Source organism: Lissotriton helveticus, chromosome 12, assembly GCF_964261635.1.
Source record: "Lissotriton helveticus chromosome 12, aLisHel1.1, whole genome shotgun sequence".
NCBI classification, from domain to species: Eukaryota; Metazoa; Chordata; class Amphibia; order Caudata; family Salamandridae; genus Lissotriton; species Lissotriton helveticus.
Window position 1 is genome coordinate 579,010,035 of NC_136073.1, and position 23,211 is coordinate 579,033,245.

Below are 23,211 nucleotides of genomic sequence, written 5' to 3' on the forward strand. Positions count from 1 at the left end.
TGTTGTCTTTCATTTGATTATGTATCACAGCTCTGATTTTAACCCTAAAGCTGTCTCAGCTCAAAATGTTGCCATTCCATTCAATGTTCCAATATCATACTTTTAAGTGATGCACTAGGAAGATTAATTGCTGTGTTGTTCTGGCACTCCCCTCGTAGATCCACACAAACAAATCATGCCTGCAGTGTTGCGTTCAGTGTGGCGTTTTTGCTGGGTAGTCTCTACTCCCTGCAAACCCCCCTCCCTCCCCCCCCCCCCAGCCGCATCAATACCCACAGATCTCCTGCTGTCACAGTGGAGCTCAGTAGCTGCAGTTGCCAAAGACTCCAGATTGAATGCACTGAAGATTATCCGAAGGTCCGTAAATTCCTCGTCATGCCCCTCCATAGCCATGGTAGAAAATTACATTGCTGCCCCTCTATGAGGAACATGAATTCTGATAATGGTTAATATGCCAGGGAGGGCTAGGGGACCTTAGTGCTGCCTAAGTAAGGGCTATCATAGCCATCTTCCTCCCCTTTGGAGTCCTTCATGCCCCCTCCACCGTCCTCTGGGGCTGCCCTGGGAAGGGCTCATTGTTGACATGTATCCCCCTGCTGTACACACTCATCTGTAGTCAGTGACTCCCATCTAGTGAGGCCTATCATAGGCCATGGCCATGGCTTTGTACGGTGAGGATGCGGTGCCGACTGGTGTACAGCGCGCCTCAGTGGTTGCAGTGTTGCACAGCATGAATCACCAGCAAGAACTTGGAATGGCTTTCCTTATCCATACAACCCGTCTTTTATATTTCTTTCAGGAAATATTCGGGTTTTTGGCCGTGTGCGTCCAGTAACGAAAGAGGATGGCGAGGGCCTAGAGTCTTCGAATGTAATGATTTTTGATGAGGACGATGATGCCATTCTGCACCTTGCTCATCGGGGGAAGCCAGTAACCTTTGAGTTGGACAAGATCTTCCCTCCTCAGGCCACTCAGCAGGAGGTAAGTTCTGGTCTTCCGTCTTCTTTGTGGTGGATAGCCTCTTATCCTGTTCAGTAACATATTGAGGAGTTGGTGGCTGGGAGCGTGTTTGAGAGGGAGGTTGGATGTTCATCTGACCTAACCCATTAGCAGGAGCTGGACCCAACATGGAGAACCTCCAAGATAGCATAAAAACCGGTATCCTTCGATTCTAGTCATGCACTATAAAAATACAATGATCATGGAGTATATTTTCATCTGCTCGACTGAGGGACCTAGAATCTTCAATCATGTAAATTTATTTTCACTTTTTTTTTTATAATTCTGAAGAGGCTAATTAATTAGTCCTTTACAGCACTGAAACTTCAATAAAATCCCTCCTGGCAGCCCAGTTCGTTTAATCTTTCTTCACAGGATGATTTTGACTTCAATTGAGGTTTAATGAAATGTAAAGGGGTTTTTCAATTCATTTTAGTGTTTGGAACACATTCTCAGCAGCCAACGTCTTCAGCTACAAATTGGATAACTTGCTTAACTGTTTGATGTTTTGGTATTTGACACCTACACTAAAATGTTCTCGTTTTGTTTACTCTTGACACTTCCTACATTACGATGATTCTTCGTTGCCACTTTGTTCCAAAATACAAGTGAATTGGGAAATGTCTCAGAGCCTTTGAACTTTTTTAATAGAAATGTTCAGCTTGCAAAGCAAAGGAGGTGGGGCAGAGTTGAGGGGTCGGAGGGGCTTATGATTTATTCCTCTGAAATGAAAACAGAAAATAAGTAAAGAACATGAAGTTACCTTCGCCTCCTAATTTTATAATTTTGCTTTACAGAAGTAGGCTCAGTTTATCCTTTTACTCTAAACGGAAATTCACTCTGATAAGGACTTCAATCGTAAAGAAGTCTTCTTTTGCAGGAATTCTGTCCAAGGATAGCAATGTATGTAAAGCTCTTGGCCCTCTTGAGCCAAACGTTTTTGCTTTCATGCTGTTCGATGATGGTCTTAAAATGTGTCAGGACTCTTAGGCCTCCAGATCTTATGTACACCTACTTCAATTCTAAATGACTGCATCACTTTGACCCTTTAATGGCAAGTTTGCTCTTAAGCAAATAGTGAACTAGACACAGATCTGTCGCACTACATAGACACTTCAGTAAGGATTTTAAGTGCTCCTAAGCCAGCGATTACTTCTTTCATTAACAGGAGTATTTCCCACTGCAAAGGCCTTATCTGTTAAAATCTTGCACACAAGCGAAATCTGATGTACGTGACTGCGAAAAAGATATTAAAGGCAAGATTCTTCGCTTTAGCAGTGTGTGAGCCTTTTAGCAATTTTAGTCTTAACAATTCTTTGTGTGTTTTATCTAAGGAGGTTTTCCACTGACTGGTACCCGTAGCCTATTATTTGTGCAACTGATTTCAACTCCCCTTGGAGAAGAGAACAGTAATTGCTATGCACATTAAGGCTGATGAATACTCCTGCCTGCAGATTTCTCACCTTTTTAATATCCTGAGGTGCCAAACTGGATCGGGAAACTTTTCCATAGCGCCCCTGTGTTGGTAAAGGGCACTGGCGCTATTTTAGCACCGGAAGCGACGCAGAAGTGACTTCATTGGAGCCATAAAGTGTCCACTCCAGCACATCGTCTGTTCCCTTTTTACCACAACCGCCGATGCGGATGCTACTGTCCTGTTGTTTATTACTCTTTGTACTTTTCCCCCAGAGATTTAGGTTTAAAACAAAAAAAAAACGCAAAGTGCTAGCAAATGTTACCTTTCAAGAAAGGCAAGCCGCAATATTGCCAGATATCCTCTTGAAGTCTAGAAGAGATGCCTACCTGAAAGGTCATAGAGGAGAAACGATATAGGACAAAACAGGGATGCTTCCTCTTGCCAGTGTTACTAGCCAATGAAGCACAATATCTTTGGCTCTGACTCCGACTCATTACAGATGCCAGAATTGGTACAACACAATACCGATGCCCGCAGTGATGCATGCAGTTTGTAACCACCCACTTCTTCTGATTTTGTGGATTACATAACCCTTCAGGGTGCAAGCGACTTGACTCTTTGCCTGGTGTAGACATTGATTTATTGCCCCCATCCTTCATGGCTGATCTTCACAGAAGTTATATCTACGTCGTCGTGAGAAAGGCAGCTAGCATGTTTGAACTTCCCTCACCAACTGTAGAATTGAGGTCGATTAGCTTCACAGAGGTCCTTCAACCTGTTATTTCTGTGACTTAACCACTCCTACCCCTCAGTGAAGCCCCCATGGAGCTGGTGAGAGATGTTTGGGAAAATGTCACATCGGCTCCTGCAGTAAACTACTTGCTGGAAAGATGTAGGCTGGCACAGCCAGGGTGACCACAGTTTGTATTGGTGCACCCTTCTGCAGAAAGTCTGGTGGTGCAGGTGCCATCCTCCACGAAAGAAAATCCAGGAGCCTCCCTGCATACGCACCTGATGGGGAATCGAGATTCCTCAGTGGCCTTGCATAGACATTCTTGACTCAAATCTGCTGGCTTTTCAAGAAACGACCAAGTGGCGTTCAAGGATATGACCTTCAGTGAAGGCTGTCTCTTCCAGTACAAAGATGACGCTGCCTTGGAGAGTATTAAAGCGTGGAGAACAGCTCTATCTTTGGCGCTCTAGTTGTCCGCAAAGGATTATAGGCAGTTTAAAAAAATGTCTGTCTTCTCAAGAGTATTTCTTTTTCAAGGAAGACAGCCCTTACAGCCTCCCCAGCAACAGATTCAGTTACTCCTTCGGGGCAGAGGCAACAGCTTGGGCCTCCAGGCCCAGCAATCCTCCTCCTCCTCCTCCTCCTCCTCCTCTTTTTTCCCTTCACTACCTGGAAAGCTGCTTTATTTCCAGGGCGCATGGGCGGCCTGTGGGAGAATCGATGTTCCGCTTCCCACAGGCCTTTAAGGCAGTAACATCAGAACAATGGGTACTTCATATTGTAGAAAGGGGATATGCTATATCTTTCTAACAGACTCCTCCCCACGCCTCTCCCTCAGTCTCTGCAGTCAGAAGTCCACTTTTGACCACTGCAGCAGGAGGTGGCAGTTCTATTGCTCTAAGGAGCAATGGAGTTAGTTCCAGAGCACACATTTGGCCAGGGGTTCTAATCTCTGTACTTCCTCGTTACCAAGACCTCAGGCTTTTGACCTTTTACTCAAAGAATATTTCAAAATGCAGTCCCTGGCTCAGGTGCTTCTGGCACTGGAAGCAGAAGTGTTTGTTGTGTACTTCCACTTGCAGGGTGCATGCTTCCACAAAACAATTCTGCAATCACACAAGGTACCAGCACTCACTTCTAGTTTGCAGTTCTCTCAATTACAGCAGCTCTTTGGGTCTCAACCAAGGTGGTGGCAGTGGTTGCAACTCATCTCAGTAGGTGCTGGGATCTCCGTGTTCTGTACCTGGATGACTGGTCATTGATTCCTGCAAGGACAATTCACCAGGAATAGTCTTAAGTCATTTTCATTTCCCCAGACTGATTGAGCAGGAGGTCTGTGAATCACACCTCTGTCTACTTCTCAAGGTTTACCTCCTTTCCCAGTCGAAGGGGCAAGTGCTTCACCCCAACGTCCAGGGTCTCCACCTTCATGCCAGGAGATTGAGTGTGGATAACTCAGCTCCTTCCTGCTGCTTCGAAGATAGTCAGCATAATAATGTCAGCTCGTCAAACCTCTCCCATGGCGGTCTGCTGTGGAAAGTTCAATAGATGTGTCGCCTCCTGTAAGTAGCAGAATGCGGATCCCTTGAAGGCTCACTTATCATGCCTCACTTAGTGTTTTGCACATTTGCTGGTCCATCAGGGCTGTGTGGTGGACCCTGTCAAGGGATATATTGCAGTCCTGTTTGCATTCCTCTGCCTTCCATTCAAGCCATCCCAAGTGAAGCCCTCAACCATGATGAGCTTTTTGAAGGACTGTACCTCACAGATGCCAGGTCCCAGAGTTCACGGAGTTTTCTTTGGTACTTTTTCTTGGCTGTGTCCCATTAATTGTAGTATGTGGCAAATCCCTGTTCTCACTTTCTCTGATAGTTGTCTGTAATAAACTCTCACTTGAGTTTGAAGTACCTTGGCTCTGAGAATGATGCAAGTATACGTTACCTCAATACTGTCATACATACATATGTCCAGTAAATGTAAATGTCCAGTATTTGTAAAGGCAAACAAGTACCCGAGGGGGTCAAGGTGCTGGGGGCCGTCGGGAAGATTAAAAGAGCTATTACCCAGAGTCACATGGTGCTTGGCTGATCTGCCGCCAGCGCCGGGGATCGAGCCATGAGCCCCTGGGTTCCGGAGTCAGCTGCCCTGGCCGCTGTGCCACACCTCTTCGCTGATACCAAAGGCACCCGACAGAGTGAGGAAAAGCTTTATACTTCCTTACACAGGGATAGTGCAAAGTTCAAGGTGCTCTTTTCTTGCAGGAGCCACTCTTCCAGCTCTCCTCATCAGAAGCTTCATATTAGGACCAGGTCAGTAAAACACCTTTGAAAAGCAAGAAGGTGTTCTGAAGCTTCTGTTTTTTTTTAAAACCTAACAGGACCCGAAACAAGGTAATTACCACTTGTGAGGGTCCTTCAAAGAGGGACTTCACAACAACAAAGAAGCCTTTTATAAAGGCAGGAGTAATGGTTATTTCTAATGTCCCTGTGTATTGAAAGTGAACAGAAAGGGGACTACTGAATGGTTTTACCATTCTCTAAGAGTGAAACCGCACGTCATTACCCATTCCAACTGCGAAACTTGTAAGAGCGTGAAAAAATGGATCTGGGGAACATTACCATGTAGTCTGCACACCATTGCTTCAATGCTGGTCTTAGGCCATACTTAGTGAGGTGGATGCTCTCTCTCTCTCTCCCTCCATGAGGTAGCTTTTTCATCGGCTTCCTAAAAGGCAGAATCACAGCTTTACCAAACATGTAGGTCACACCTTTGATAAGAGAACAGAACTCAGTATTTTCATAGTATTATGTTGTCTGCTTATTGGTACACAGTAATGACCTTGTTCTCTGTTACACCATGGAGAGGTTATCAGATTTTTTCACAGGATGCACTCATACCAATGATGTAGCAGTCTGAAGTTCATAGCAGGCACTTTCCTCTCAATGCGGCTTGTCAATCACTGAAAAATAGCCTTTCTTGAGTCCTTTTCTTTCAGAGATATACCATAAAATGCTTGACTTTCATAGAATGGTGATTGGATGAATCCATACTGGAAGAATGAATAGGCCCAGGAGGGGGCATCGTAAAGGAGTAGGTGACATCCCAGTGTTAGTGTTGGCACCTACTTTGGCCTCTAGTAATATGTTGGTATAAACCTGCAATAGCCCTGCCTCTGTGTACATCTGTGTGTTTTGCGGTTGATGTGCATGGGCAACCTTCTATTAGGATGGCACTGGGAGATGGCATCCAGCACTTTGCCCGGTGCATTATTGCAACTTCCAGATGCAAGTGGTGGATTTGTCTTCCACCATCTATTTGCCATTCCTGTTCCTAGTGTGGGTGAGGCAATATCAGGAGGTGCTTGAGGAGGAACCAGTTATCTGTGTTGCGCAGCCAGTTTGTGATGGTGTGTAAGACATCTGGCAGTTGAAAGTACATTGCAAGTTGTATATAGGCAGGTGCTGCTTATTCTAGCCTACACCCAGAGGCAGAACCCTTTCTACTGTAATCAAAACTGCCCTTTTCAACTGAAAAAGGGTTTAGACTGGTGCACATGCTCCTCCTGAGTTTAGGCCCATGACACCGTTGTAAGCCATTACAAGTCCGGAAGAGTATACCTATCTGTGGTGCAGCAGGTGCAACGGGACCCAGGCATGCAAGTTTGAGGGGCCTGGTAAACACTACTCATGGCTGTCTATTACTACCGAACAAGGAGGTTGACCGACTCATTACTTGCCTTCATTAGAGCTCATGACACCCTTGGTACACCATTGCTAGACAGCATTGGTGCAGCTATTGTTAGTGGAGGAGGTGCTGCGGCCCAGGGCCTTTGGATTTGCCACCATTAGAGCCCATGACCCTCTACTATGTCACTGCGATCAGGACTTAGGAGGTAAGAGAATCAAAGAAAGGGCGACAAGGTGGGTGAGAAGGAATGGAGTGAAGAAGAGAATCAGCAGATGGAGAAACATTATCTTCCTGTCGAACATGTTTAGAGAGGAGAGTTAGTTTCAGACTGGAAGAGGAGTTTCTTGGGCAGTAAAAGTGGGGCCTGAGCAGTAGGTACAGGTAAAACGTGTAGTAGTAGGGCATAAGAAGGAAATGTAGTGAAGTAGTAACACTAGGGTAGTAGTAATGGCACAAGAGCAGAGGGTTATGTGATAGGCGTCCATTGATCCAACCTTTTTTCTATGTTCCAACCAGATATTTTTAATTACATTTTTGGCTCCGTATTTAGCCAATGTTGTCATAAGGCCAGCATTGTTGTCTACTGATAACTTGCAACCATTGAATAAGAAAGAACCACATTTTAGTAACTCTGGAACTTTTAGTCCATGCCTTTCTTCTCTGTAGATACTGTCTACCGGTAAGTTTTGATCAATTTAGAAGGGGGCATGAGGCCTGGAGGGGGTGTAATTCGGTACACGATTTGGTGTTGTATGCGGCATGATCAAGAACCACTCCTTGCTTCACTTGGGCTCACATCTTACTTTCAATGTACCATACTACTAAGTAGCACAAATACTATACGTAGGAGTTAATTTAGGAGGGCATAATGGAGTAAGTATACGAAGGTTGCTGCAGGTGAGCAGCTTACAGTGATCTACCTGGCTCTCCAATCAGAATTTGCTTCAATTATTCATGCCAGTGGTTTGGCTCTAATTTCTGTCTTCATCCTCGAGATCCAGCTAATCTGTCTTTGTCAACCCTTTACTATCAGTAGATTTGTTACTGTTTTGAAAGATCTGTCACTCTGAGCCGAGGCAACTCTTTATGAATTGGTTGTCGGAGGGTTTTCTGGTCCGTGTAACACTGGATATAAGCTCCTTTCCATTCCCGGCCTTTGTCTTTCTTGACTTTTCCCTGTCATCACAGTGGAGATGCTATATCTTTAAGGATTTATATGGTCAGTATTGAGACTGTTCTCCAATATTTCTCATATGTGTGCTCCTCTAGGTGTTCCGGGAAGTTCAAGCTCTCGTCACTTCTTGCATTGATGGATACAATGTCTGCATCTTTGCCTATGGGCAGACTGGATCAGGAAAGACTTACACCATGGAGGTAAGAAATGAATGCCTGTGTCGGGCATTGTGGGGGTGTGCAGTCTCTCCTTACTATCTGTAACACGGACCTTCTCCTGCCTCTCGTTTCCTCTGTCGTACAGAATGAACCAATATGTGTACCTGGACATGATCTAGGGCTGCGTTGCGTTACCCAGTTTGAGATCCCGTATATAATAAAAAGCCTCTTGCCACTTTCACAGTTGCATCTTTTAATTTCCTGTTCATATTTCACCCTGAATTGAATCCATGGCTTGTAGCATTAAGTCTAATGGTCTGCATTTCGTTTCTCATCAGGGAACTCCAGAGAACCCAGGGATAAATCAACGTGCCTTGCAACTGCTCTTCTCGGAGGTAGCTGAGAAGGCCTCTGATTGGCAGTACACCATTTCTGTCAGCATGGTGGAAATCTACAATGAGACACTGAGGTAAATGAGTGGTGGGAAATACGTGGTTAACAGAAAACATGTGTGTTATGCAGTTAACTTGGAATAATGTGCAATATGAGTGACAGATAACCTAAGTATGAGCTAGTAGATTGAACAATGCCGCTGGGTCTCTTTTATGAGATCAGAGAAACAACTCCTACTTGGGGCAACTGCAGAAGATATTTTATTTTTACTCTGGATTTATGGTGGTAGTTTTTCAGGTTCAAGAGGCAAGGCTAACCTACAAAATTTGTGAAACTAACTTAAACTGTTGATGCTGTGGCCAAATACGGGGTGTAGTCTGAATGCAGACTCCCCTGAAGCTAGGAAAGGAGACGAATCTCCTAATCTGAGTTTAATACATGTTGGCGGAAAAAGTTTGATCACCATGAATACACATCTGAAATCTGGGACCATGTGGAAACACCTAGTATTTCTCACAGCAAATTAGGAGTACTTGCATGCCTTTTCGTGTGTGGCTGTATTTTGTAAAAAGCTTTCATGTAAGTAATGACAAACAGTGAACATTGTGGTGTCTGATTAGTCTAAATTAGCACCTGGTCCAACACCAATTTAGAGTGTCAACCTCACAGGTGTGAAATTTCTATTGGTGAAGCCGATGGAAGCTTCGTTGTCAAACACCACTTCATGTCACCTTCAATATAAGGCAGTGGATGTAGACTAGGTTGGATAGAACACACACTTTTTTGGGTGGAAATACCATTAAAGGTCACCTGTTAATCTTCCCCTGCATCAGAGTAGAACATTTTAAGTAAAGCTTAGAATTCAGAAAAGATTATTTTTCAAATGATCCTGTAACATTTTGTCATCTAAAATGTTTTTCCTTTCTTTCCTTTCCTCTCCTGCCAAAAAATAGGTTTATTTCTTTCACTTTTGGACTTCTGCTAAACCAGAACTTCCTAAAATCTTACTCCGGTCTGTTAGATTTAAACCTACATCTGACTGTAGGAATCTCCGATCTCTTGGTGGTAATTGTGGGGATAAGTTGCACTTCTCAACTCCACTGAAGAGATGTAATGGGTGCCATGAATTATACAAAGATACAGCATGGTCTACTTCTGTAGTTTGGTAATGCCAAGCTTGCCTCTTTCTTTCTGTTTCATAGCTCTTGAATTGTTGGAAGTCCATGAATAAAACATATTCTCTCATACGGCAAAATGTTGCCTTGGTGTATACTTGAGGACATTATTTGTTGCACTGTCATACTAAAGACTTTATTCTGAATTTTCAGCATCTGACAATCCAGCATACACAAAATTAATACTTCAGGATTTACCTTTATTGCCTTTTTTTTTTTTTTTTGAAAACCTTTATTGTACAAAAAGAGCTCACAAATACGGGCCTACAACCCACCGGGCTGGCCACCACAGAGCCGAATGTCAGGAGCAATGCACAGAGTATCACAGTATACAAAGGCAAAGAAACAGGAGAAATAACAAGCATCTTAGAGCGATCACAGGAGATAAGAATTAGAAAGGTAGTTTTCTTATTTTTAAAGGACGGGTAAGGGAGTACAGGAGTGTGGCGGGCCAAGAGACAATCCGAAGGGGCGGGGCCGCGGCGGGCAGCAATACAATGATCGTAAAAACACAGGAGAAACAAACACGAAATAGGCATACCAATAAGCACCGGTCAAAACAACAGACATGAGGAAAGGCCATCGCACACACCGTTCAATGCCCGCCCACCGCAGCTACCACCCGTCCCACCAAACAGCACAGAAAAAGACCCAAATACAAGAACAATACGAAACGGACCCCCAATAAAAGAAAGGAACCCCGCATAAGGGGGGGGGGGGGGGGGGAAAGGAAGGGGGAAGAAGGAAAGGAAGGGACTCTTATCCAAACACCCGCCCCCGGGCGACGAAACAGGAAAACCATAACCCGGTACAAAATAGACATTGAAAATACAGAAAACACACCCAGCAAATCAGAATCATCGTGATACCGGAAAAATACCCCAGAAAGACACCAGGGGGACAGACGACGAGACAGAGCCCCGAAAGAAGGGATACACAAGGGCCATAGAACCAAAAAGGGAGAAGAAAGGAGGAAAAAGATCCCCCAAAAACAGCAAAAGACCCCCCCACCCACCCCTCAAGCCCACCCTACACCCCTGCAGAAGGCTACGGCCAACCCCCCAGCAGCGTGCCTGTCGCCCTAAAATAGAACCCGAAATATAGGAGAAAGAAACAAGGTAGAAACAAAGGCAAAAAGAAGGGCCAGGGAAAGGAAGGAACATTACACACGGGAGAGGGCAAAAAACAGGATAATCTGCAACCATCCCACCACCTGTGAAAAGGGGAGAGGCAGAGCCCACGGGAAGTTAAACGACATCAGGATAAGTTTCAGGAGTCCCACGAAGCTACGCAACATCACAACAGCACATGTCGGTCATAGATCAAAAACAAGACTACCGCATATAATAAGTCATTTCAGCCCTGTCCGCTTTTGTCCAAGGTTGTAATCATCCAAACAAACAAAGTCCAAACGACGAGGGACACAGGGTTCAGGAGGAAATCCAGCGGCAGTCCTGAGGAGAAACGTGAAAGAAAATACGGAGAATAGAAAAAAGTTACGGTACAATCTTCGCACCGCAGGCACAGTTCTATGGACAAGTCCAACGAGGCAAGCCCAGCTGGGTCGGCACAGGCGCCCCGGCCGGGGAGCCGACGCGATGAGAAACAGAAAGGATCATCGAGGCCTGGACAGGATGCAAACGGACCGCAGACCAGCGGCCGAGGCAACAAAGCAGGACGACGAAGGGCGTCGGAGAGTCTCCAATCCAAGGATGCGGTCTCCGCCGGAGGCACAGAGACCAGGAGCACACCAGCCGTACCCTGCAACAAGGAAGCAAAATCCAACGATGGGGGCCCGCCTAAATCAAAAAGTGGGTCCGCCTCCACAGGGGAAACAGGCGCAGCCACGGAAGTCCGCCAGGAGTATAGTGCACCCAGGACAACTTGAAGTGCAGGAAACCCTTCACAAGATCCGACATCCGGGCCGTGCGGCGGGCCCCCAGTGCTCGCCCAGGCCCGGCAGAGACTCTCAGGGTCGGCCGCCATCTTAGGAGCCCAGCAAGCCCTCGGTCGACGGTGGCCCCGGCCGGAGCAACACCAAAGCAAAAGGAGGTCAGCCGAACTGCGGCGGGGCGCCCCAAGGCAGGAAGGAGACCCACCAGAAGAAGGATGTTCGGCGGCCCCCTCGTGCCGCCGGCCCCGTTCTCCGAGCCCGGGCGGAAAATTCAAAATGGCCGGGCCGGGGAACAAAGGAGGGGGACCAAGCCGGATAAATGAGGAGGCTCCCCCGCAGGAGGCAGCGTCCGCACCCCTAGGCCCAGGCCAGTCGGGTCCGCCAACGGGCACAGCCGGCCTATTCGCACATCAGCCTCCGCAACCAGATCCACAGCGCCAGCAAGGGCCGACCATCGCGCTCCGTCACGTCCCGTCGCTGCCAGGAGGTCCAGGCCAGTCCGCCCCGAAGGCTCCGAGCGGGACCACCGCACAGGATCGACAGCACCCAGGATCACCGGAGCAACGGGTAAGTGTCCGCAAAGTGCCCGCGGCACCGAAACACCGCAAGGAGGGCTTCCCGGGGCAGGAGAAATACAGGATAATCGAAGAAAACAGGTGGTTGAACGGAGCCGAGCTAAAACGCGGCCATCTCGGTCGCGAGCTAGGCTCCTCCCCCTTTATTGCCTTTTTTATTTATGACTTGCTGTGATGAAGCGCTAGTTTTTAAATTTCAGGTGCTTTGTAAATATTTGCTATCTTGGGTCCTTATTTAGACAGTTTACTCCGTCACAAATATGACGGATCTCCCATCGGCCTTATTATAAATGCCTAGGGATTCACTTGTAATCAGGCAGACTGGCTATAGGTCCCGTTTCTTATGGAGTTACCCGTCCATGGAATTCTAAAGCAGGCACCTAGGCCCACATGCATCAATCTAGGATTTTGCATTTCTTAAATAGCGAAAATTAAGGAATCGCTATTTAGGAAATGCAAAATCCTATGCATCAAGAAATCCTAAAAGTTTTTAGGATTTCTTAATTTTCGGAAATTTCAATTCCTTAATTGCGAATCGCAATTAAGGAATGTCATTACATTGATTCCTATGGGCCTGGAGGCCCATAGGAATCAATGCCGTTTTGCATTCCAAAGGACCCCCCCCCTGCACCCCTGAAATGTATTTTCAAGTGCATGTTTCACACACACATGTCCTAAGGACATGTGTGTCTGTAACATGCAAGTTTAAAAAATGCATTTTTTGCTTCTTTTAAAATTTTCGCAAATTAACACGAGGGTCAACCTCGTGTTAATTTGCACTTCCAAATTCAAAATTCGCTATTTTTAAAAAAAATGATGCATTGCATTTAAGGAATCGCACACATGCGATTCCTTAAATGCAAACGCATTTTTTAGAAGTGCAAAAAATTCCTAAAAGTTTCATGCATAGCAAAAAGTGATTTTGGAATCGCAAACGGCCGAATTTTCCGATTCGCACCGTTTGCGATACCAAAAACCTTTGATGCATGTGGGGGCTAGTGTCTTTCAGTAGGCTTAAAGCAGTATCTTTCTTAAATTTCATGACATAAAATAACTGTGCCGGAAAAACCCTTGCATTAAAACTCCTAATTCTACTAAAAGTGGTAGTGAAAATTCATGCTCTTACTTTTACAAAACTGTTAGTTTTAGGATCCATCCAGCTTTTTTGCTAAATATTTATCTACATATCAAAAATGTTAGCTCCTTTAGTCCTTCCTGGATTCTCTGCTCACCCGGAATAAATATTGCATAATATTTAGGCCAAGTGATCTGTAGTTCACACCCATGCATAGAACTTGAAAAGCAACATTCCTTTTGCTCCTAATGTTAAGCTGCAAGCTACCTTGCATCATAAGGTCAATCTTTAGTCTCAAGCATTTTATTTTATATTAAACAGCAGCCTTATTTTAGGCAGTCCCAATGATTGTGTTACATGAGGGAAGACTGCCACAATTGGATTATTACAAAGCAGCTGTTTGGCTGAAATATGCCACGCAACTTGTTGGAAATCATTCCACTCTTTGTGCAACCAATATTTCTCGGAAGCCCGTTCCCTAGCTAATGCCCAAATCTATAATTTGACTTATTTGTGAAACGTTAGTTTCTTTTCAACTCTCATACCATGGTAAACTGCCTGATATCTTGCTAATATGATACAACTAGTTTGTGTTTTCCCTGTCTTCATACCACAAGCTATCGGCCAGAAGAATGCTTTACCACATGAACTCCTTTACAGAGACTGGGAAATAAAATGGCAAGTGCAGCAGGAAATAAGATAACACTTAAGAAATTGTTAAGATGTACTTAGAATAATTTAGCCCCATTTGTCTTGGATTGTTCAGTGATACAACCGCCTTTACATTTAGTTACAGATGGAATAAATGTAGAAAAAGGAGGACTTCAAGATCATGTTTAGAAAGGTCAAACAAGGGATTATTCCCAATACTAGGAGAAATGGAGTTCCAAAGTTTTGAGGCACTCCCAGAGAATGATTGTTGCAGAATGTTTTTTTTTGTTGAAGACAGGGTTTAGGAGTGTGTTAGAGCTTCTTACTGAATTGGAGCCTCTAGATTGGTAAAGTTATGCCATAAGTAGTGAATTTTTTTATCCACGTAGAGTTTCCTAGACAATACAAACCACCTTGTATATGCTCCTGGCTTCAGTAGGTAGTGAATTAAGGAAAATCAGGATGAGCGATATGTTTGAATCTTCTGAAACCTTAGGCAAGACATGCAGCAGCATTCTTGGAATCTTCAAGGGGAGCAGGGTGAATTTTGAGAATGCCAGGTCATTGGGAGATGTTATAGTCTAGCCTCGAGAGGACAAGGGATTGAACTAATGTTATGTCTTCAGCAGGAATGAGAGATTTGATTCCTCTAAAAAGCCTTATTTGTTAATGGCACAGTTATTGATGTATTTGTGAAGATCGATGTTCATGTCCAGAATAAAACCCAAAGGATTGGAATTGTTGACAATAGTGGGTTTGCATTCGAGCAGCTTAGATGTAGCAAGTCATGTTTGTACAGGTGTATTGCAATTGGGAGAGGGGAGATGGAATAAATCTATTATTGGGAGTTCAGCCTAAAATGAGCTGCAGTGAGGAATGTCTATACATCATTTAAGGTTTTTGCCAGCCTAGTTATATCCTATAGAGAGGAAGCTTTAAAGTACAGCAGGGTATCTTTGGCGTGAGGTGAAAGGTGGCAGATTATCTCAGAAAAGAGCAGAGGGGTTCCTTATATAGATTAGAGGGCATGAAGTGGATGGGTCTTGAGGGTACTCCTTTCCTAAGATTAGATGGACCACAGAGAAAGTTGGCTAGTTTAATCTGTTTAGGACACTTATCTAGAAAGGATTCATACTACTGCAGTCCTGCGTTGCTGATTTCCATTCAGTCAGGGGGGAGTAACGGTTTAAAGTGTTCATTACTGTTGGCATTTCCAGAAGAATGAGAATCTGCCATCATTGAGCATTCTTAGGGCATCATTCACTACTCATAACCTCACTGTCTCCATGCTCACTCAAAGTGATCCATGAGGTTATTCACATCAATGTGATAAATCATCTCTCTACAACATAGTGTTTGAGAATTATAGCCTTGAAGGGATGGTTGGAAATCTGGCAAAAGTTTAGGTCGTCCTGGGCAGCATTCGATTTTTGTAGGAGTGTGTTGCCGTGGCTGACTTTTAGGCAATCAAGCACAAATTGTTTTGGAAGTCAGCAGTTAATTCTGTAGTTCGGGGAGGAATTGTATGAGTTATGTATCTTTTTAAACTTTAGATGGGATTGCACCAGCAAAATGAAAGGAAGGTTGAAAGTTTTCGATCCTATTGACCAAGGTCATTTGAGTGATTTCATTGAAATAGGACCATTCTTCTGAGGGTTTTAGAGAATTGCTTGAAGTCAGCAGTGTCGGGTAAGGCTGAATGTTTTGGATTATTTCTCTGAAAAATTCTGATAATTTTTGACAATCCACGTTGGTGAAATCTGATGTAGGCAGGTTAGTAAACGTATTTCACTGTATCGCAGATCGTAATGGGATGTGATGCGTCCTTTCTGTTGTTTACCCTGATGATTACTCTTTCTGTCTTAGGGATCTGCTGAGGAAGGAGCCACTGGAGAAACTTGACATAAGGCTGTTGCCAGATGGAAGTGGGCAGCTGTATGTGCCGGGACTAGTGGAGTTCACTGTGAAGAGCGTGGAAGATATTAACAGGGTATGAAACAGCCTTAAGCAATGTAGAAAACATAGAATCGAGCACTGTATTTTTAGGGCACAGAAATAGACTCTAACCATACGTTCACTTACCCCTCTCTACACAGGTATTTGATATTGGGCATACCAACCGTGCCACGGAGTGCACAAATCTTAATGAGCACAGCTCCCGGTCTCATGCTCTCCTCATCATCACCATCAGCGGGGAAGACTACAGCACAGGTGTCCGCACCACAGGTCTGTTATTCACAGATAGTGTTGTGATGCATACTTTCCAAGATTATGAAGCTCAAAAGTGTATTTTTTGTCCAACACTATTGTTAACCATCCGAGTATCTGGCGAAATAGATATTTAAATGGGAAGGAGATAAAATGGCATGGGATGTCTCAAATTGGAACTAGGTTGGGTAGGACATCCGTAGAAACTTTGAAAATGAAAACGTGCAGGGGAAACGTTTGTGAGTCAAGTGTCCTCCAACCTCCTCAGGTATAGTTAGATTGCTGTATTTTGTATTGCTTGTTCTCTTTAACTGACCATGACTTGTAAACCTAGAAAAGAATACATAATGACTCAATGAGCCTGTTGGAAGGGAGGAAGGAAGGAAGGACCCTTCTGTCAGAGATGGGTGAAATATTTACAGAAGGGACCCCACAGACTTCAAACCTCTAGCAGAGATGGAATAGCTGAGGTTAGCGGAGACAACATGAACGTGGGTATTTTACCACATTTTAAGATGAATCTGGTCTAGTGTATTTGCTTTCTTCTTCCGCATTTACTGCAGAGTGTAATTGCTTTCTTAATAGTCTCTTAAAAAAGCATATTAAAAAAATATTAATTCAAGCAGCATTTTAACTATTGCGTAGTGTAGAGGGGGCCTACGGTTGGTGAGGCCTTCCTCACATGAAAGTTCCAAGCCATGATGTGCTTTCACTTAATTATGTATCAGCAAATGAAACCGGCATTGACAGGGTCAGTAGTGTCCTGGCTTTTGCATGTAATATGAACAGAGCAGGTACAACACAGATTGCAACAGTATAGGTTGACTTCATACGTGGATATGGTAGAACACTAGGTGTCCCAGAACAGATCGTTCCATACAATAAGCAGCACAGGCTGGAGAGAAATAAAACAAGCATTGAAAATGCAATAGGTCTCGCAATAGAAGAGTTTGACCTTTTTTGTTTTGCAAATGGATGAGTGGCCTTGCGTGGATGAGTGGCCTTGCGTGGATGAGTGGCCTTGCGTGGATGAGTGGCGTTGCGTGGATGAGTGGCGTTGCGTGGATGAGTGGCGTTGCGTGTGTGAGTGGCGTTGCGTGTGTGAGTGGCGTTGCGTGTGTGAGTGGCGTTGCGTGTGTGAGTGGCGTTGCGTGTGTGAGTGGCGTTGCGTGTGTGAGTGGCGTTGCGTGTGTGAGTGGCGTTGCGTGTGTGAGTGGTGTTGCGTGGATGAGTGGGGTTGGAATGCAATAGGTCTCGCATTAGAAAAGTTGTAGTTATTGGTCTAGTAAATGACATATATTATTTATTTTTTGGTTGTTAAAATTGCTAAATTGATGGCTTTGTCATTTACAATGCCAATAGTTATAACTTTCGCGAATGTGACACCTATAGCATTTGGAATGCAACATGTTTTGTATTTACGTGACTTATATGGCAGCTCTGGTCGTTATGCCACATCTCTAGAGAGCAGGAGAGTGCAGCAGGGGAGAGGGTGAGGGTGAGGTATTGAGGGTGAGTGAGGGTGAGGGTGAGTGAGGGTGAGGTGTTGAGGGTGAGGATGAGGGTGAGTGAGGGTGAGGAGTTGAGGGTGAGGGTGATGAGGGTGAGGGTGAGGTGTTGAGGGTGAGTGAGGGTGAGGTGTTGAGGGTGAGTGAGGGTGAGGGTGAGTGAGGGTGAAGGTGAGTGAGGGTGAGGTGTTGAGGGTGAGTGAGGGTGAGGGATTATTGAGGGTGAGTGAGGGTGAGGGCTTGAGGATGAGGAGTTGAGGGTGAGGGTGAGTGAGGCTGTGGGGTTGAGGGTGAGTGAGGGTGAGGTGTTGAGGGTGAGGGAGGCTGTGGGGTTGAGGGTGAGTGAGGGTGAGGTGTTGAGGGTGAGTGAGGGTGAGGGTGAGTGACGGTGAGGCGTTGAGGGTGAGTGAGGGTGAGGAGTTGAGGGTGAGGGTGAGTGAGGGTGAGGGTGAGGTGTTGAGGGTGAGTGAGGGTGAGTGAGGGGTTGAGGGTGAGGAGTTGAGGGTGAGGTGTTGAGGGTGAGTGAGGGTGAGGTGTTGAGGGTGAGTGAGGGTAAGGGTGAGTGAGGGTAAGGGTGAGTGAGGGTGAAGGTGAGTGAGGGTGAAGGTGAGTGAGGGTGAGCGGTTGATGGTGAGGGTGAGTGAGGGTGAGTGAGGGTCTGTGAGGGTGAGGGTGAGTGAGGGTGAGTGAGGGTGAGTGTGGATGTCTGTTGCTTGTGGATGTCTGATGCTTGTGGATGTCTGATGCTTGTGGATGTCTGATGCTTGTGGATGTCTGGTGCTTGTGGATGTCTGGTGCTTGTGGATGTCTGATGCTTGTGGATGTCTGATGCTTGTGGATGTCTGATGCTTGTGATGCTTGTGGATGTCTGATGCTTGTGGATGCCTGCCGCTTGTGGATGCCTGCCGCTTGTGGATGCCTGCCGCTTGTGGATGTCTGCTGCTTGTGATGCTTGTGGATGTCTGATGCTTGTGGATGTCTGATGCTTGTGGATGTCTGATGCTTGTGGATGTCTGATGCTTGTGGATGTCTGATGCTTGTGGATGTCTGATGCTTGTGATGCTTGTGGATGTCTGATGCTTGTGGATGTCTGCTGCTTGTGGATGTCTGCTGCTTGTGATGCTTGTGGATTTCTGATGCTTGTGGATGTCTGCTGCTTGTGATGCTTGTGGATGTCTGATGCTTGTGATGCTTGTGGATGTCTGATGCTTGTGGATGTCTGATGCTTGTGATGCTTGTGGATGTCTGATGCTTGTGGATGTCTGATGCTTGTGGATGTCTGATGCTTGTGGATGTCTGTTGCTTGTGGATGTCTGTTGCTTGTGGATGTCTGTTGCTTGTGAATGTCTGTTGCTTGTGAATGTCTGATGCTTGTGGATGTCTGATGCTTGTGGATGTCTGATGCTTGTGGATGTCTGATGCTTGTGGATGTCCGATGCTTGTGGATGTCTGATGCTTGTGATGCTTGTGGATGTCTGATGCTTGTGGATGTCTGATGCTTGTGGATGTCTGATGCTTGTGGATGTCTGATGCTTGTGGATGTCTGATGCTTGTGGAGGTCTGATGCTTGTGGAGGTCTGATGCTTGTGGAGGTCTGATGCTTGTGGAGGTCTGATGCTTGTGGAGGTCTGATGCTTGTGGAGGTCTGATGCTTGTGGAGGTCTGATGCTTGTGGATGTCTGATGCTTGTGGATGTCTGATGCTTGTGATGCTTGTGGATGTCTGATGCTTGTGGATGTCTGCTGCTTGTGATGCTTGTGGATTTCTGATGCTTGTGGATGTCTGCTGCTTGTGGATGTCTGATGCTTGTGATGCTTGTGGATGTCTGATGCTTGTGATGCTTGTGGATGTCTGATGCTTGTGGATGTCTGATGCTTGTGGATGTCTGATGCTTGTGGATGTCTGATGCTAAGGATGTCTGATGCTTGTGGAGGTCTGATGCTTGTGGAGGTCTGTTGCTTGTGGATGTCTGATGCTTGTGGATGTCTGATGCTTGTGGATGTCTGATGCTTGTGGATGTCTGATGCTTGTGGATGTCTGATGCTTGTGATGCTTGTGGATGTCTGATGCTTGTGGATGTCTGCTGCTTGTGATGCTTGTGGATGTCTGATGCTTGTGGATGTCTGCTGCTTGTGATGCTTGTGGATGTCTGTTGCTTGTGGATGTCTGCTGCTTGTGATGCTTGTGGATGCCTGACGCTTGTGGATGCCTGACGCTTGTGGATGTCTGCTGCTTGTGATGCTTGTGGATGTCTGATGTTTGTGGATGTCTGATGTTTGTGGATGTCTGTTGCTTGTGGATGTTTGATGCATATGGATGCTTGATGCAGATTGCATGTCTGCTGGGGTGACAGCGTCAGTACAAGTCAAGCTCTAAGTTGGTGTGTGCTGGGACGGGCAGTGTCAGAACTGGTTGCCTCGGGGAAAAATACAAGTTCTCCCTGTAAATAAAGAAAGAGGAGGTGAGAATGGAGGGTCCGGCTTGGAGCTGGGAAAGAGGCTGAAAGGGAGGGGAGAATGCATGGAGCGCATTCCAATGAAGTCTGTTGCGAGGCGTGGGGGGTGGGGGAGGGGAGCTGGCATATGGTGTGTGTGAGCAGCCTTTGATGTGCGAGAGAGTGGCCGTGAAAGCATATGGTGTGTGTGAGCAGCCTTTGATGTGCCTGAGAGTGGCCGTGAAAGAAGTAAACAGCAGGCATGTAATTAGGGGGGAGAAGTCGCGCTGGGGTGAATACCCGAGGCCAAGCTGCCCGCGGGAGGGAGGCTGAGGGAAAATACATGCAAGGCAGGCGGCTGGGGGCATGTGCACGCGCTTTTTCACGGGCACTGCAAGGAATCGCCATGATTCCTTGCAAGTTGGTTAAAGACTGTTTAAGCCCCCATAGTCTCGCAAGCTCGATGCGCATGCGCATCGACAGGCGAGACCTAAAAAAAAAGACAAGAAGGATCTAAAGACATTAGTTAAAAAGAGGAGGATTGTGAAGAAAGACTGACACTAACAGTCCCTTTAAAAACATTTAAAGGGACCTGCGATTTGGTCATGCTCTGCTGTGACAGTGGAAACAAATCAAGAGACTGGAGAAGGGTGGACCAAAGTATTTATAAATTGCCAAGATCAAGCATCACACCCATCACTTTCTGTTTTACTCCCCTGGATTGAAGGCTTGCAGCGGTGTTCTTTATCCTGTCCACCAGTACTCGTTAAGCCAATCCCTATGTTTATTTGTATGCCAAAATATATTCTGCCTGTGAATGGTAGGTTTAGGGTGTATATTGTTCTTCTTGTATGTCTTGATCCATTCTTCAGCCTAGACACTAGACAATGTATCATTTTATGTCAGACACTTTTATATGTAGATTCCTCCTTGACTGTTCCTCAACCGATTCAAATTGCTTAAGGTGAGACTGGGCAAGGACTTAAATGGCAGCCATAGTTTAGTAATGCTGGTGATAGCTCTATCAATCCATTGATCATTGTGGGTTTATCATTGTATCAACTGTAAGAAAAGCAAGCTTAAAGCTAACTTCTCAAACATTTAAATGTAATCAATTCCAAAACTTACAAATTAAGCACTTGCCTTCTCTATACATTTAAAAAGAAAATATTGATGAATAGGTATGTGTGTATTGTTAGGGGACAGCTAGTGTAGAAATTAAGTTGTGGGGTGTAGGTGGTGTATGGTGAAGGCATTGGTGTAAGTGAGGTTAGCGGTTCAGGCTTAGATGGTAGAGGGTTGGGGTGTAGCTGTGAACGTTTGGAAATTATGGGTGGTGCAGATGGGGACGCTGCTTATGATGTAGGTGCATACAATGTTAATTGCTTACCTACAGGGTGTAGGTGGGGAGGTTATGTGATGGAATGTGTAAGTGTTGATGTAGCTGTTTTGGTAGGTGGATGTGTAGGATGTGGCCCAAGAGAGTCAAGAAATAGAAGTATTGTGAGTTAAGGATGGAGATGTTGTTGCAGGGAGTGAAATGTGAGAATCTGCACTTGCTAGTAGAAACTGGGCAAATGACGTGGGCATTCAAGCACACTGTGGGCTTGGACAAAAAATAAGATGCAAGAGCCAAAGTGCTGGTTAGGTTCAAGTGATAGTGTCGAAAAGAAATGAAGGTTGTAAAGCATGCACACAGTCTAGGTAGAGGTTGAGGCCTTCATGAATTTGAGCAGGTAGAAAATGAGTGTGAGGTAATGCAGCCATCTGTAGTGAAGGGTGTAAGGCATAGACTTAGTGTGTAGGTGGTCATGGTGCAGGGGGATTGGCTCTATGAGCTGTGATCAGTATTGAGTGTGGTTTAAGGTCTATGCTGGGTAGCATATGAGTGAATAGACTGTTTGTCATTTAGGGAGCATCTAAGCAGTAGTTGGTGTACCGGGGGATCTTTGGTTTAAGTGGTGATATGAAAGTGCAGGGACGTTTACTGTGGTTGTTAGTGCCTTATTCTTGCAACAATAGCTACTGAAGAATGCAGCAATGCAAATGGAGCTACTCATTTGTGGAGGCTGAAATTGTAAACTTCCTTCCTCTAATCCCATTCCAGGTATTATCAACACAGCAGGTTACAGCTAGTGGTATAAAAAGGCAGCTACCCCAAAACTCAAGGAAACTGCAGATGTTTTAGGGAATTTGAGTACTTCTCGTTTGAGTGTATGCTTGGAATCATGTGGTGACCCTAGCCCCCCTCCCACGCCTGCAGACGAGCATCACCCCAAACTGTTGCCTTTTAATTGTTTTTTGGTTCTCAGAAATCACATTCTAGAGAGGATTTTTGGCTGACTCCTATTTTTCTATCTGATATAGCATTTAAAAATAAAGCACAGTAAAAGACACTCACCACCTACTAATCTTTTGGACAGTGAGAGATCTAATGTGAGTAATGTTTAAGGCACAACAAACGGTGGAGGAAAGACAGTGAATTAAGCATAAAAGAACTTAAGTGCTTGAGGGGATAGGAGATCAGATGGTGATAAAGGCGCACAAAAAATTTGAAGATTCTCTAAGAACGCCATTTAGGCTACCCTTCCGACCTGAAAGGTTTCATTTTTTCTCTTTCTCCTCAGGGAAGCTGAATTTGGTGGACCTTGCTGGATCAGAGCGTGTAGGGAAGTCTGGGGCAGAGGGCTGTAGGCTTCGTGAAGCACAACACATAAACAAATCCCTCTCAGCTCTTGGGGATGTGATCTATGCTCTTCGGACACGCCAGGCCCATGTTCCTTTCAGAAACTCCAAGCTGACATACCTGCTGCAAGACTCTCTCAGTGGAGACAGCAAGACCCTCATGATGGTGCAGGTGAGATTGACGGTCACCAGAAACAAAATGAGAATCAAAGAAGTTTGAGGTTTAGGAAGGTCAAAGGCTATGGGGAAGGGACACACTAGTGTCAGAAAAATGTAGGCAAAGAGCTGCACAGTGACAAAATGACTGGGTGAATTTAGGGAGGGGTCACCTAACAATAGGCAGATTTCAGTTGAGGACTCTGTGTAGGAAGCATCAATGAATGTTGTAAACCTGACGTTTAAACTTAAAGCATTTGAGTGAAGTCAAGGTAAGTGAGGACACTGC

The 23,211-nt window shown here is 45.3% G+C and overlaps 1 protein-coding gene across 4 annotated transcripts in view; it reads left to right on the forward strand.

Annotated features, from left to right (window-relative positions):
• The window catches only part of KIFC3 (kinesin family member C3), a 446,810-nt gene that overhangs the window by 409,909 nt on the left and 13,690 nt on the right, over positions 1-23,211 (forward strand). For all 4 annotated transcript variants that reach the window (XM_078670026.1, XM_078670025.1, XM_078670028.1 and 1 more), the window contains 6 exons: positions 800-981; positions 8,106-8,210; positions 8,507-8,637; positions 15,798-15,921; positions 16,028-16,157; positions 22,709-22,938. In XM_078670026.1, the coding sequence (XP_078526152.1) occupies positions 800-981; positions 8,106-8,210; positions 8,507-8,637; positions 15,798-15,921; positions 16,028-16,157; positions 22,709-22,938 (902 nt within the window). The remainder of the gene's footprint in view (positions 1-799; positions 982-8,105; positions 8,211-8,506; positions 8,638-15,797; positions 15,922-16,027; positions 16,158-22,708; positions 22,939-23,211) is intronic.